The sequence below is a fragment of the Diabrotica virgifera genome, chromosome 8, assembly GCF_917563875.1.
Source record: "Diabrotica virgifera virgifera chromosome 8, PGI_DIABVI_V3a".
NCBI classification, from domain to species: Eukaryota; Metazoa; Arthropoda; class Insecta; order Coleoptera; family Chrysomelidae; genus Diabrotica; species Diabrotica virgifera.
In genome coordinates this window covers 187792587-187807276 of record NC_065450.1, presented here as the reverse complement: position 1 = coordinate 187807276, position 14690 = coordinate 187792587, and the positions used below count along the sequence as shown (strand labels likewise).

The following is a 14690-nucleotide window of genomic DNA, read 5'->3' as shown; positions in this document are numbered from 1 at the left end:
AAATCTACAGACTTCGTATATACATACAACATTTTTTTCACTTTTTTATAAGCTATATTTCTACTAAGAATATTTTTTTCGATAAAATACTTACTTTTTGGTTTATTTGAGAAAAACCGTCTAAAAACAGTCTTTGTGTTATATTCACCCATTTCTCTCTTATGCGCCTTCTCATTGCTTCCCACAGTTCTTTCCTGGGCACACTATCGTATGCTTTCTCAAAGTCGATAAAAGTCATATGCGTTTGTTATTTATCACTTTGTTCTTTTCTATCACTCGTCTCAGGATGAATATATTATCTCAACATGATCTAGCTTTTCGGCATTCGGCTTATTCTTCGCCATAATGGTCCATGTGCTTTTCAATTTTTTTTTATTTATAACTACAGAAAAAATCTTGTTGAAGGCATTACACTGACCTCTATAGTTATCTGGTGGTTATCTTAGGTGAAATAGAAAATAATACGCAAAATACAGAAAAAATAAATTTATTCTTAATAAAAAACGAAAAGCATATAATCTTAAATAACTTGGTAATAAAGAAATACTTTTTCATATAACATTAAACATACTTTGTTTGACTAGTAGAAGCTTAACATTTAAAGTCTAAAACATAAAATGATTTCATACTGTACATGTATGTATATATCTAAGTTTAAGTGAAAAATCACATAGTAAATACTTACAGTAGCAAATGAACTTTTTTCGACATATTTTAATATTTTTTCTTGTAAATATCAACAATGTTTTTTACAAAAATAAAAGATATACAACGTGCATATTTTTATATATATAAAAAAACAGTAATTTACCGAATGGAAAAATGAATGTTTCATGATACGTAGTCAACGGAAAACATATTTCCGCTTAAAGCAAATATATTGCAAAAAACTTTTCAATAAATTTCAACGATTACATCTAATGTTATATTTATTTTGATTAAAGATATTAATTGTATGTAACTCTCAACATCGAAGCAAAAAACTCTATCGTAATAGGTATAGTTTTAATTTAAAATTAACATTTTAAAAAATCCAAACGGATTACATAAATGTTCAAATCGTTTTCGGACCTATCAGTCCATCCTCAGTGAACCTAAAAGCAATAAGTAATCTCACTTAATGAAATTGAAAAATGTGGTTGAAATTTTGACTGTTAATAAAAATGTGGTTGTGATAACTTCTCGTATTACTTGCTTAATAGCCCCAGAACCAAACGGTGGTTGGATTTAATATGTAATTCAGATTGTGAAACTGTAAACTTAAAACGTCTTAAAGCCGATGTTAATGGATAACTACCGGGAAAGTGAAGATTCCCTAGCCGAACATAATCAACACAAACGTTTTTAATAGGGTATTCCAAGACTTTAACGTTTGGGAGGCAAAACTGTCAAAGATTATGTTTGTTTATATTATTTGCACCACATGTTTCTTACCTTTTTTACTGTTAAGTTTTTTAGTTGTATTCTCCGAAAATTTTTTTGATCTTGTGTAGTTTTTACGTGTAGAAGTACTTGAACGACTTTATTTAGTTTTAAGCAGTGAATGAATAAACATGAGTGCATATAAAGTTGTTGGTAGACAATACAAATGTTGTTAGTAGGTATCTAAACGTACAGTGGTAGGTACAAGCAAAAGATTGGCAAAATAACCACTTTCCACTAATATAGGTCCACTTTCCCTCAAGGGCTGTGAGTTAACCTACAGTTTAGACGTTTTCCAAGCGTAAGTAACATGGATATAGTTAGTTATTTAGCATTTTATAGGACGTTTTATAGCATTTAACTATTGTTTTTGTCTCTCGGATTATAACTTACTTAGTTGTTTTGCGCTTAAAATGTAGTACTGATGGTAAAACCGAACTTTATCATGAATACTTCGCATTGCACACTTCAAAACACAACAGAAATGAGGAATATTATCTTTTTAGATTAATTCTTTTAGTGAGAATGTTAAATTAATCCTTGTACAAAACAAAATTACAAAGGAACGCAACTAAAATGATCTAAAACACATTAAGAACCGATAGAATAACATTTATGTTTGCCTCCCCGCTGCCAGATTGATTTCATTTTGACAGCATGTTGGAATGGCCTATATGCGGAAGTAATTGAATTGTCAGTGACAATGACATTCAGAAAAAAGGTAGTCAATTTTAAATGAGTTGATCTATAAAATCTTGATCATAACAGTCAACTCATTTAAAATTGACTACCTTTTCCTTAATGTCATTGTCACTGACAATTTAATTACTTCCGCATATTATACCATAATAAGAATATAATAAGAATAGACTAGGCATGGCAGGCAAAATAGTGTAACGCCGAGCAGTGGTTAGGTGGTCTATCTATCTCTCTCTTATACCTTACGTAAGGTAAGTATACCTTACCTAGTCTATTCTTATTAGACCCATTTGGCAAACGAATGTAGATCAAAAGGTTTGTGTTGATTATTTTCGGGTAGGGATTCTTCATGTTCCCGGTAGTTATCTATTAACATCGGCTTTAAGCAGTTTCAATTTTACAATTTCACAATGAAAATTTCATATTAAATCCAACCACTGTTTGGTTCTGGGGCTATTACTTAAGTAATAAGAGTAAGTAATCATAACCACATTTTTATTAACAATCAAAATTTCAACCACATTTTTCAATTTCATTAAGTGGGATTAGAGTTATACCTTTTCAGGTTTACTGAGGATGGACTGATAGGTCCGAAAACGTTTTGAACATTTATGTAATTCATTTGGATTTTTAACATTTTAATTTTCAATACCTCTTACTAAGGAGTTTTTTACTTCGATGTTAAAGAGTTATTAAACTATATGGTATACATCCATTCCCGGGAACTATCCCGTTTTAATTAATTGTATTGTCCAGTAGTTTTTGTAAAATAACAGTTTACAGTTAATATTCTGGCATTACAAATAAGCGTAAGATATTTCTGATAAGTAGAACTTACACACTCTCTGGTACTGTAAGAGGCTATCCTAGTGTAAAAGTACGAAGATGACGCATATATCGTTTAATTTTAATTTTTTTTATGAATTTTTTTACATTTACTTATTTTTATAATATATGCTATGCAAATTTTCAAAACAACTGGTAGAGTACTTTTTATTTTAGAAATTCCCAAAAAAGTATATGAATTTCTTACTTTTACACTATTATAGCCCTTTAAGTTTCACTGAAAAATAATCACTCATTTGGCAGATTAACACAATAATGTCGGTCTTTAAGAAGGGCACAGTCACTTGTTATTTTAAAGAAAAATTTTATAATTGTATAAAAATATTCAAGAATTTCTTAAAAACCAAAACTGTCCAAAGAAAAAAAAGAAGAGAGCTGGATATACAACGAAAACACATTCGTCATAAAACTAAATTAAATAGAACGTACCAATATTCGAAGAGGTGTTAAATCTCAAACATTCATTATTCATATCCGCATTTAACAGTATATTTTTGTCACCCCTTATATCACATCAGCCAATTTGTTATTATATTTAAACATGTGCGGGTTATTTCATATGTTTAATTGTTGCAATTCATAAACATTTTTTTTTACAATGGACATTAATTTAGCTGACAAAGTAAAACCTTTGTTCTTTTTGTAGTGTGGGCTATGACCCAATTCATGTTGCCAACAAGAGAGAATACATTTTAGAATTATTCATTAGAATCAACTCAACCAGGCCAGATGTACCTTTAACTTCATTTCTTCATACATCCAACATGTAGTATTATAGGGTCTTCAACTAATTCACGTACAAGCCACATATCAGTACTCAACGTTCTCTCGTGGTAACTACCCTGGTGTCAGTCGCTATCAATAAATTTTATAAGTCCTATTGGCGTTTCTATTACTGAAGATCAACCTCCACTGAGCACGAAGATTAGACATGGTCCTTCAAGCCGGATAGCGGAAAGGAAACAACAAATAGAGGGAGGCAACAATATTAACTGTTAAAATAGTTTGTGAGCTACCATTTACCGTAACATTACGTAAGACGGTTTATAATTCACAATACCTAGATCATACGTACGATGACAGTAGGTATAACGTTTATTCAAAAATACATCACAAAAAATGGGGAGTATTAACTGTTTACATGAAGTAGGTTCCAGTTACACGATGATATAATAAGCAGACTGCAAAAGGCTGTTATAGTGCATTAGTGTTAATTCATTCTGATAAGTATACCTATATAATACGTTTGCCGTATTATATTAATTTTGCACGAAAACACAGCTTGGACAATACGGAGATTCTGTCTTATGGGCTCAGACAAACTTGTAAGAGTGTGGCAATGTCCAGGCGAGAGATATGCTCAAGTATGTGTTGTCGAGCGACTTCTATTTAGTGGAGGGTCAGATCTTGAAGTTCAAATCATACAATTTGTTTGGCCTGCTCGCAGTCCAGATATTAATCCCATGGAACATGTTTGGGATGAGCTGAAAAAACGTTTACGGAGTCATGTGGGGGACAAAAGAAAGTCAAGAGAGCTTGGCGACATATTGGCTTGGGGAAGTTCAAATCATACAATTTGTTTGGCCTGCTCGCAGTCCAGATATTAATCCCATGGAACATGTTTGGGATGAGCTGAAAAAACGTTTACGGAGTAATGTGGGGGGCAAAAGAAAGTCAAGAGAGCTTGGCGACATATTGGTGCAGAAATGGAACAATCTTCCGCAGAATTTGATCCAAAATGTGATCCAAAGCATGCATCGTTGTTTACAAGTTATTATCGCTGCCAGAGGAGGGAATATTCGCTACTAAAGTTTTTAAAATTTTATTTGTTTCAACAAAAAGCATATCAAATTAAACCCTTTCAATATTTATAAAAAAAATAGTACATACAACTCAACATCGGATCCAAAAACTGAAAAATACGTGTTCAATATTTTTCAAAAATCTATCGAATGACACCAAACACGACTCCACACTCCATCCCCTGGAAGTGGGGTTGGGGTAACTTCGAAATCTTTAATAGGAACACCCAAATGTTAATGTAGATTCTGATTCTACAAAACATTCTTAAAAAACTATTCCATACTATAAAAATTAGTTCCCAGACTTTGGATTTGTATAGGTGTTTCTGTGATTACAGCGCAATTTTTTCTATCGCGAATAGAAAAAATTCAGATAAAACTTGGTTCTCCATTGGAAAAATGTGGTTCTCCATTTAAGATTTCAAAGTTGTTTCTTGGCCCACTCCCAAAGGGTGGGAGTATGGGGTCGTGTTTGGTGTTACTCGAGAAATTTTAAAAAAATATTATGGGGGTTTCTATTTAAGATTTAAAAGTTATTCCCCACCCCTTCTCCAGGGGGATAAAGTGTGGAGTCGTGTTGGCTGTTGTTCGATCGATTTTTGGAAAATATTGAACAGGTATTTTTTAGTTTTTTGATCCGATGTCCATTTCGCGAAATATTCGACTCTACTTTTGACGCACTCTGTAGTAAAATACACATATTTATTACCCAAGCTGAACACATGTGTCAAATGAAAGCCCTCAATTACTGGACCAATTTGGCACCAATTTTGCAAATAATAATTAATTAAAACAAAACAATTTTATAACAAAATTTTTACTGTTTCAGTTATAAGTACCAGTGTATAGCTTCTTGTGTTATTAACAAATAATATACAAGTAACGATCACATTAACAAACATATAATCACATACATTTCAACGTATTTTTGTCTTTTTGCAACATATTTGCTAAAAGTGCGATAAATCTCCTTTATGTCATGTTTTTAAGTAGCAAGATTAAAACTAAAACTACAGAAGTATTTGATATAATTTATTATCATTTTGCAAAAAACGTATTTTTGTACCAACCGACATTTTGGTCAATCAATTATGTTTTTATAATTTTAATAACACAATGTACACAAAAATCATTTTAAGCTAGTTCAAAACTTCAGATAAAAATTCATATGTGTATGACGAATTTAACATTCATACAACAAATTTTCAACGTTAAACAAAAGTTTCTGTGTATTTAAAATTGAAGCTAATTATATGAATGTTATTAATCGGTCAAACTATTTTCCTTTACCCGTGTATCATACCCGTACTGCATTTTCAATAATACAAAATCGTCTTGCCCTCAATGCGGGCATTTTAAATTTAACATTCATTAACATTCTTACAATTAAAAATTTATTATACATGTTTATAAAGTATATATTTTCTAATTAATTTTTTATAATGAGTTTTTATGATTATTTACCGAATTAATAATCAAAACTAGCAAAAAACCAAATAAAAGATGAATTGTTATAATTATTAATTTATTTCCATACCCTCCAAAATGCTATGGTTTAATTAAAGACGGAGACATAACATAAAACGTGTGTAACAAAAATAAATATTTTTTGCAAAATATAAAAATATTTTCATTTTATTCTACTAAATAAACTACAGCATTGTCAAAATGTTATTTATAAAATGAATACTTACAAACCGCGTCAAATTTGTTCATAGACAGCTATGGCAAAAAATGCTTAGTAAAGGAAGGCTAATTTACAGAACTGTGTTCGGAAAAAAGTACAAATAAAAAAATGCACAGAAAAAACGCGCAAGACTAAATTTCCGATGTCATGTTTTGACATGAGCATGGAGCCTTTTACTAGTTAAAAGTAAGATTACTAACGTTTTGCTAAAGTTTATTTTTATAAAGCGTAAAAAGATTGATATCAGGTTGTAACGCAGAGATTCGCGGTAAAATTAGATCCACAATTATTGAGCAGGTGAGAGCCGCTTTTCGATGGATGTCCAAAGTATTATGTAACAGAGACCTAAAATTGTCATTGCGGATCCTCCTACTTCGCTGCTACGTGTTCTCGGACCTACTTTATGATCGACTCACATGTAAATCAAAATGTAAATTCGTACAGGTTGGAACAAATTTTATATCAAAGTTTAGGTGAGTACAAAAGATATTTTCAAGAAAGTATCCAAATCATATAAGGGGATCATTGTTTAAATAATTAAAAAGGGGTAATTTTTGCACAATATTAACTTTTTTTAACTGCTGAGGTAATTTACATGTTATGAAGGTCTTTAGGGTTTTTTTCTATAAAGCTGAAGGATAAATCTTTTACCTAAAACTTACTAAATTAAATTTGACACCCAATGTATTTAAATAATTATATATAAAATTTAAAAATCAAATTTGCAAAAAAGTATTTTTTGCGTTTTAAATAAGCACTATAAATTATTTTATTTAATAGGAGAAGTTGCGCTATATTACCAGTATTAAGCAAAAAAAAATTGGTTAAAAAATATTTAATAATTTATGAGATATTTCATTTGTTTATCAAATGTTACTATATTTTCAATTGCAAAACGCGGTTGTTACCAAAATAATATAAAACTGTGTAAAAAAACCTCGTTACTTTTATTTCTATGTATATTTTCGATAAATGTATTGATAAATTCAAATTTCAATTAACTCCCCTCTAAAATGACATTTGAAAATTGTTCTAATTTGTTTATAATTTGTTTTTTTAATAACGTCACGGGGATTAAACATTTTGAAATGCTGTTCCGATAATCCGGTTCCTGGGAATTTTTCACTAATTACCAAATTTTTTTTGTCGTTTTTTCTTCTTTTTTTTTCCTTATAGTAAAAGATATAGTTTTTCTTATAGAGGGGGTTTCATTAAGAATGTCCAATTGAGTTGTCGATTCTAGACCTCAAAATATTAAGATTTAAAATCACTTCAATAAAATATGGCTCCTTATTGAGTTACAGGGTGTTTTATTTAAAAATTTAAAAATTATTTTTGCTCAGTATTTTAAAACTATTCGACATATCCTTTTCATACTTGGTAGAAAGTGTAGGTACTATACACCCTATGAAATTATGTTAAACACAGGTTTACGGCTATTACCAGAGGCGTACGACAGGCGTACAGGAGAAAGCAAATGGTTGACCCTTCCCAAATTCTACGTCACTGGCGAAATTGCCATTTTAGCGCAATTTTTAGATTCTCCCATACTCTCAATGTAAATAACTTACTCTTCACTCGTAACGATAAAGTCATTCGTTTTAAGATATTTGCAGTTAAACATGTAACGGCACAGTTATTTTATTTTGTTTAAGGTTTTGTGCCGCTTAATTTTTAATTTCAAATATCTAAAAAGCTAATGATTTTATCGTTAAGACTAAAGAGTATATTATTCATTCTTAACGATAAAATCATTAATTTTTGAGATATTTGAAACTAAAAATTAAGCGGCACAATATATTAATTAAAATAACTACATAACTATGCCGTTACATGTTTAACTTCAAATATCTCGAAAACTAATGACTTTATCGTCACGAGTAAAGAGGATGTTATTTACATAGACAATATTGGAAAATTAGAAAATTGTGCTAAAATGACAATTTCACCAGTGACGTAGAATTTGGGAAGGATCAACCATTTGCTTTCCCCTGTACGCCTGTCGTACGCCTCTGGTAATAGCCGGAAACCTGTATTTAACATAATTTCATAGGATGTATAGTATCTACACTTTCTACCAAGTATGAAAAGGATATGTCGAATAGTTTTAAAGTACTGAGCAAAAATAATTTTTAAATTTTTAAATGAAACACCCTGTAACTCAATAAGGAGCCATATTTTTTGCAGTGATTTTGGTTAAATCTTAATATTTTGAGGTCTAGAATCGACAACTCAGAGATTGGACATTCTTAATGAAACCCCCTCTATAAGCAAAACTATATCTTTTACTATAAGGAAAAAAAAAAGAAGAAAAAAACCACAAAAAAAATTTGTTAATTAGTGAAAAATTCCCAGGAACCTGATTATCGGAACAGCATTTCAAAATGTTTAATCCCCGCGACGTCATTAAAAAAACAAATTATAAACAAATTAGAACAATTTTCAAATGTCAATTTAGAGGGGAGTTAAATTGAAATTTAAATTTATCAATACATTTATCGAAATCATACATAAAAATAAAAGTAATGAGATTTTAAGCAGGTTTATATTCTGTTGGTAACAACCGCGTTTTTGCAATTGAAAATATAGTAACAACTGATAAACAAATTAAATATCTCATAAATTATTAAATATTTTTTAACCAATTTTTTTTGCTTAATACTAATACTGGTAATACAGCGCAACTTCTCCTATTAAATAAAATAAATTTGTAGTGCTTATTTAAAACGCAAAAAATATTTTTCTGCAAATTTGATTTTTAAATTTTATATATAATTATCTAAATAAATAGGGGGTCAAATTTAATTTATTATTAGGTGAAATATTTGTCCTTCAGCTTTGTAGAAAAATACCCTAAATACCTTCATTAAAATGTAAATTACCTCAGCAATCAAAAAAGTAGATATTGTGCAAAAATGACCCCTTTTTAATTATTTAAACAATCATCCCCTCATAAGATTTGGATACTTTTTTAAAAATATCTTTTGTATTCACCTAAGCTTTGCTATAAAATTTATTCCAACCTGTGCGGAATTACATTTTGATTTTTTTTTATTTTATTGGGCTACTTGGACTGTTAATAAAAGTGATAAATTATTAGAACCAGCAGTAGCGCCAGATACGACTTTTGTTGATACATCATTTTAGAAGAAAATGTTAACTTATCACAAAATAGTAGACAATATGATTCTGAATTATATTTTAATTTATATGTACATATTATTATCTGTATTATCTATACTACTATATGGAGTAGAAGTATGGACACTAAGTGAAGCAATGTTTAAATGCTTGACAGCCTTTGAAATGTGACGCTTGACGCTTTCGAAATGTGGTGCTATAGAAGAACTTTAAAAGTTTCTTGGGTGAAGAAGATTCGAAACTCCACAATACTAAAACGTCTCAGCAAGACTACTGAGATTATAAAAAGCACCAAGAAGAGAGAGCTGGAGTACATCGGGCATGTAATAAGAGTTTCCAAATATAGGTTGCTATATTTGTAATATTATGCAAGGGAAACGCAGTCCAGGACGAAGAAGCACTTCATAGTTGGACAACTTGCGAGCTTGGTGTAGTGACTTGGTCTATTGACACAAGCATGCGATTTAGGGTGACCTAAATAGCATGCGTACCTTTTTATGGTACGGCGAGGTAGACATTGAAGATAAATAGGGTGTAACGTTTTATAATAGGTTCCTGATGATATCATTGATATACTTGATGAGCCAAAATATCTGCGAAGGAGAGAATAAAAACAAGGAAACTGATAAAATTTGAGATAGAAGAAACCTGTAATACATATTCTATTTAGTCAAAACAATAAAGGTACAGTAGTTATTTTATTTGTTTCAATTTTCCAATAAATTCTAATGTAAGTATTCATTATATATTTCAATTTGAATTACAGTGCGGAGCCTAGTATTATTCTTAAGTACAGCACTTCTACATTTCGTATTCTATTTCTAAGCGTTTTAAAGTACTATTTCCAATGTAGGGAGGTGAATCTAAATTATTCAACTATCTAACCTATTATCACAGATGTCTTTAAAAACTCGTCGAACAGTTATGGTTGATTTAACAATGTACCAAAATCCATTTTCAGAGGTAAAAATTATGTATGGACAATTAACAACATTTAAACAAGATATGATTAGTTTTTGGCGTATATGTTGTAACTGTTACATCGATTTTTAATACTGTAAGAACACAAACTGTGTAAAAAATAGTTGAGTTGTCAAGTCGAATCATCATTTGTTACTATAATACCAAAAATAAAAGTTTTATCAAACTGTAAAAGTTATGATATATTACAAAAATATTTTTTTAAATTATGAAGTAAGAAATTAAGCCTAGTAGCTATCAAACCACAAATTTCTTACATATATAATACATTAATAGCCAAAAGAGTTGTCCAAATAACTGCAAGTGAACATATCTAGATCAGATAAGTATACACCTCATATATTGAATATTTTTCAATATTGTTTTTTGTTTTTCTCAACTAATGCAGTATTTTATAAAACTCTACCTCAAAGTTAGCTTAGGAGTCTATGATCAAAATACTAAGTTAGTTTCTTGCAAAAGACAGAATTTTAAGTACAGGAAAATTGACACATTTTTAATAAAAACGACAAACAGCGAATAAGTCTACGGCTATTTTGGTAGAGGTACATGGTAAATTTCAGAGTACTGTCAGGATAAGATAGATCAATTTCCCAAATATATTTCTTCACCCAGATGTCTTGGCTACGCTATGACTTTTATGATTTTTTATTTTCTTTATTCTTAATAAACATTATGAGTCGCTAGAGAGCCTATAATAAATGAGGCCTATAGAATCAAAACCTGCTAGATCTATGTGTTGAAATTTTGTCAGGAGGCTAAATGGTAGGGGAGCCCAAGAGGGGATTTTTACAGTTACTCGAGCGCGTCAGATTATCATATGGGGAGAAACCTGGTACCCTGAAATGTACTTCTACCATATATTGGCTTTTAACACAGGGAAGTTCGTTAAGGGGGGCCCGAAAAAATAAATATATCCTTAAAATACTCGAAATTGTCACATTAAGATAAGGTAAGTTAAGTACATGCAAAAGAGTGTACATTTCAAAAATCTCACAATTTAGCGGGGCGTAAGGAAATGGGTGAGTCAAAAAGTTTCACAAAAAAAAGGGAATACGTTCACAAAAAAATACGTCTTTAATATTTTTCACAAATCTATCGAATGGTACTAAACAGGACCCCTCACGAAGAGGGGTGGGGGGTAAATTTAAAATTTTAAATACAAACCCCGCGATATTTCGCAAAATGAACATCAGATCGAAAAATTGCAAAAGACACTTTCAAAATGTTTTTGAAAAATTTATCGAATGATACCAAACACGACCCCCACGGAGGTGGGGTGGGGGTTACTTTAAAATCTTAAATGAGGTCCACACATTTTTATTGTAAATTTGGATTCTTTGCGTAAAAATAAGAAACTTTTATTCGAGACATTTTTTCGAATTATAGATAGATGGCGGTATAATCGGAAAAATCGATTGTTAGAAATGGAAAATTAAATTAAAAAATGGGAAGTCCCCACTAAAATGGAAAATTTTACTTAACTTTTTTTGGTCTTAGGACCTAATAATCACAACCCAATAGGTCCCCATAACTTATAACGCTCGAGTGACTGCAAAATTAGCATACTTTGCTCCCCTACCAAAAATAATATTAAAAATGTAAATTTTTCAAAAAGTATCCGGTATTTTTCAATCAAAGGGGCATCAATAAATATTATAAAATGGCACACTAATTTGTCATTTTTCTACATCTTCAGAAATTTGTACTTTAGTTTGGATTTAGCATAACGAAAAATTTAGGATTCAGCAGGTTTTGATTCTGTCACTTCTGTCACAATTGTCACACTGTTGAAATCAATATGCAACACAGATCAGAAAGGGTATTCCTAGAGAAGATTTTACTAAAATTTTCATACCATTTATAAAGAAAAAAGAAATTGTTATGATAATGTTTTGCAAATGTAATATACAGGGTGTCCCGAAAAGATTGGTCATAAATTATACCACACATTTTAAGGTCAAAAATAGTTCGATTGAACCTAACTTACCTTAGTACAAATGTGCTCACAAAAAAAGTTACAGCCCTTTGAAGTTACAAAATTAAAATCGATTTTTTTCAATATATCGAAAACTATTAGAGGTTTTTTATTGAAAATGGACATGTATCATTCTTATGGCAGGATCATCTTAAAACAAAATTATAGTGAAATTTGTCCACCCCATAAAAAATTTATGGGGATTTTGTTCCCTAAAACCCCCCCAAACTTTTGTGTACGTTCCAATTGATTCATTATTGTGGTACCATTAGTTAAACACAATGTTTTTAAAACTTTTTTGCCTCTTAATATTTTTTCGATAAGCTCGTTTTTATTGAGATGCGGCTTCTTTTTCAATATATTTCCGTAAAAATTTTATGGGGGTTTTGTTCCTTTAAACCCCCCAAATGTTTGTGTACGTTCCAATTAAACTATTATTGTGGTACCATTAGTTAAACACAGTGTTTTTAAAACTTTTGCCTCTTAGTCTTTTGTTCATAAGTCACCTTTTATCAAGATGTAGCTTCTTTTTCAAAATATACCTAAAAATGTAAATTATAAATAAATTTTCAGATTATTAACAGGTCTCTATAACCGTACTTAACCATATACAAATATGTGGTGGATTCGACAAATATTCGAAATATCTCGATAAACACTGGCTTATCGAAAAAGTAATAAGAGGCAAAAAAGTTTTAAAAATAATGTGTTTAACTAATGGTGCCTCAATAATAATTTAATTGGAACGTACACAAAAGTTTGGGGGGGTTTAAGGGAACAAAACCCCCATAAAATTTGTATGGGGTGCACAAATTCTACTTAATTTTTTTAAGATGTTGCTGCCATAAAAATGCCACATGTCTATTTTCAATAAAAAATCTCAGAGAGTTTTCGATATATGAAAAAAAATCGATTTTCATTTTGTAACTTCAAAGGGCTGTAACTTTTTTTGTGTGCACTATTGTATATAGGTAAGTGAGGTTCAATCAACCTATTTTTGACCGTAGAATCTGTGGTATAATTTATGACCAATCTTTTCGGGACACCCTGTATAGACATTCATTATACTTAATGTTGAATGTAAAACAGGTATAATTTTATCAAATTTCACTTTTTGTGTCAAACTATTTTCTACTTTATATATTATCACAGATCTTGACAATTTAAGATTTTCAAGACACTTTATTTAGTTTTTGTCATTTTTCTTAAAGCTTTCTAAAACACATACAATGCAATGGATTTTTTTGGTTTTTTATTAGAAATTTAAAAAAGCTGTGTATTATTTGTAAAACTACAAATTTTTATTTCATTATACCGTGTGACGCCCTTAAATAAAAATCAGTAACTTAACAGGAGTAACTTAAAAGGTAAATCATTTTAGTCATTTTTCGTCAAATATGTAGCAAGTTAATAAATAATGGTGTACAAGTAATAAATGCACTTCAGATAAAACTTTACAAGTTTTATTCAAATTTTCAAATATTTTCAAGTATTCAAAGTATGTATATGTCTGAAGCATTTGAATAAACTTTTTAAATTTTGATTTGAAGTACATATTTTATTATCTAAATATTAACAAAATTTGAAATCGGTGAACAACTTCAGATTTTGCAGGGATATTTCCAATTTAAATGGGCCACACTGTATATATTCGAATAGAGTTTTATGGTATGTATTGTATATATTTTTCACTGCTGAATATATGGTATATTTCTTTTAAGTATTCGGCAATTATTTTTGTATAAAACCTTGTATATATAGCCTCTATTTCCAATAAGTATTTATTATTCGGTGTAACAATTCCACATATTTCTTTTATTATTATTATTATTAATATTCTCGATTAATCTGCAAAAATGCTACCGTCTAATTAAAATATGTATATATACAAAAAAAAAGAAACATTCATTTTCCACTTTCGCGATTAGTTTAACAACCAAAACAATACTTTTAATCTTAAGTAGCAAAAACAAAACATTGCCCTTTTTGTCTAAGCAGAGCACATTCGTCATAGATTGATGGTGTCCAAATCTTGAATGGGTGCCCTGCCAGGACCTCCGCTACTGCTTCCTGCAACCGCAACAATGTATTAGCACTCTAAATAGACAAATTTATATATTAGGGAACATTTTTA

At 30.1% G+C, this 14690-nt stretch overlaps 1 protein-coding gene across 5 annotated transcripts in view; it reads right to left on the bottom strand.

Annotated features, from left to right (window-relative positions):
* Positions 1-471: 471 nt before the first annotated feature.
* LOC126889419 (probable phospholipid-transporting ATPase IM) overlaps positions 472-14690 on the bottom strand; it is a 534973-nt gene continuing 520754 nt past the window's right edge. For 4 of the 5 annotated variants that reach the window (XM_050657714.1, XM_050657713.1, XM_050657710.1 and 1 more), the window contains one exon: positions 472-14626. In XM_050657714.1, coding sequence (XP_050513671.1) covers positions 14565-14626 — 62 coding nt within the window. In that variant the 3' untranslated portion in view covers positions 472-14564. Of the gene's footprint in view, positions 14654-14690 lie in introns of all 5 variants that reach the window. The other variant, XM_050657712.1, reaches the window with a different exon arrangement.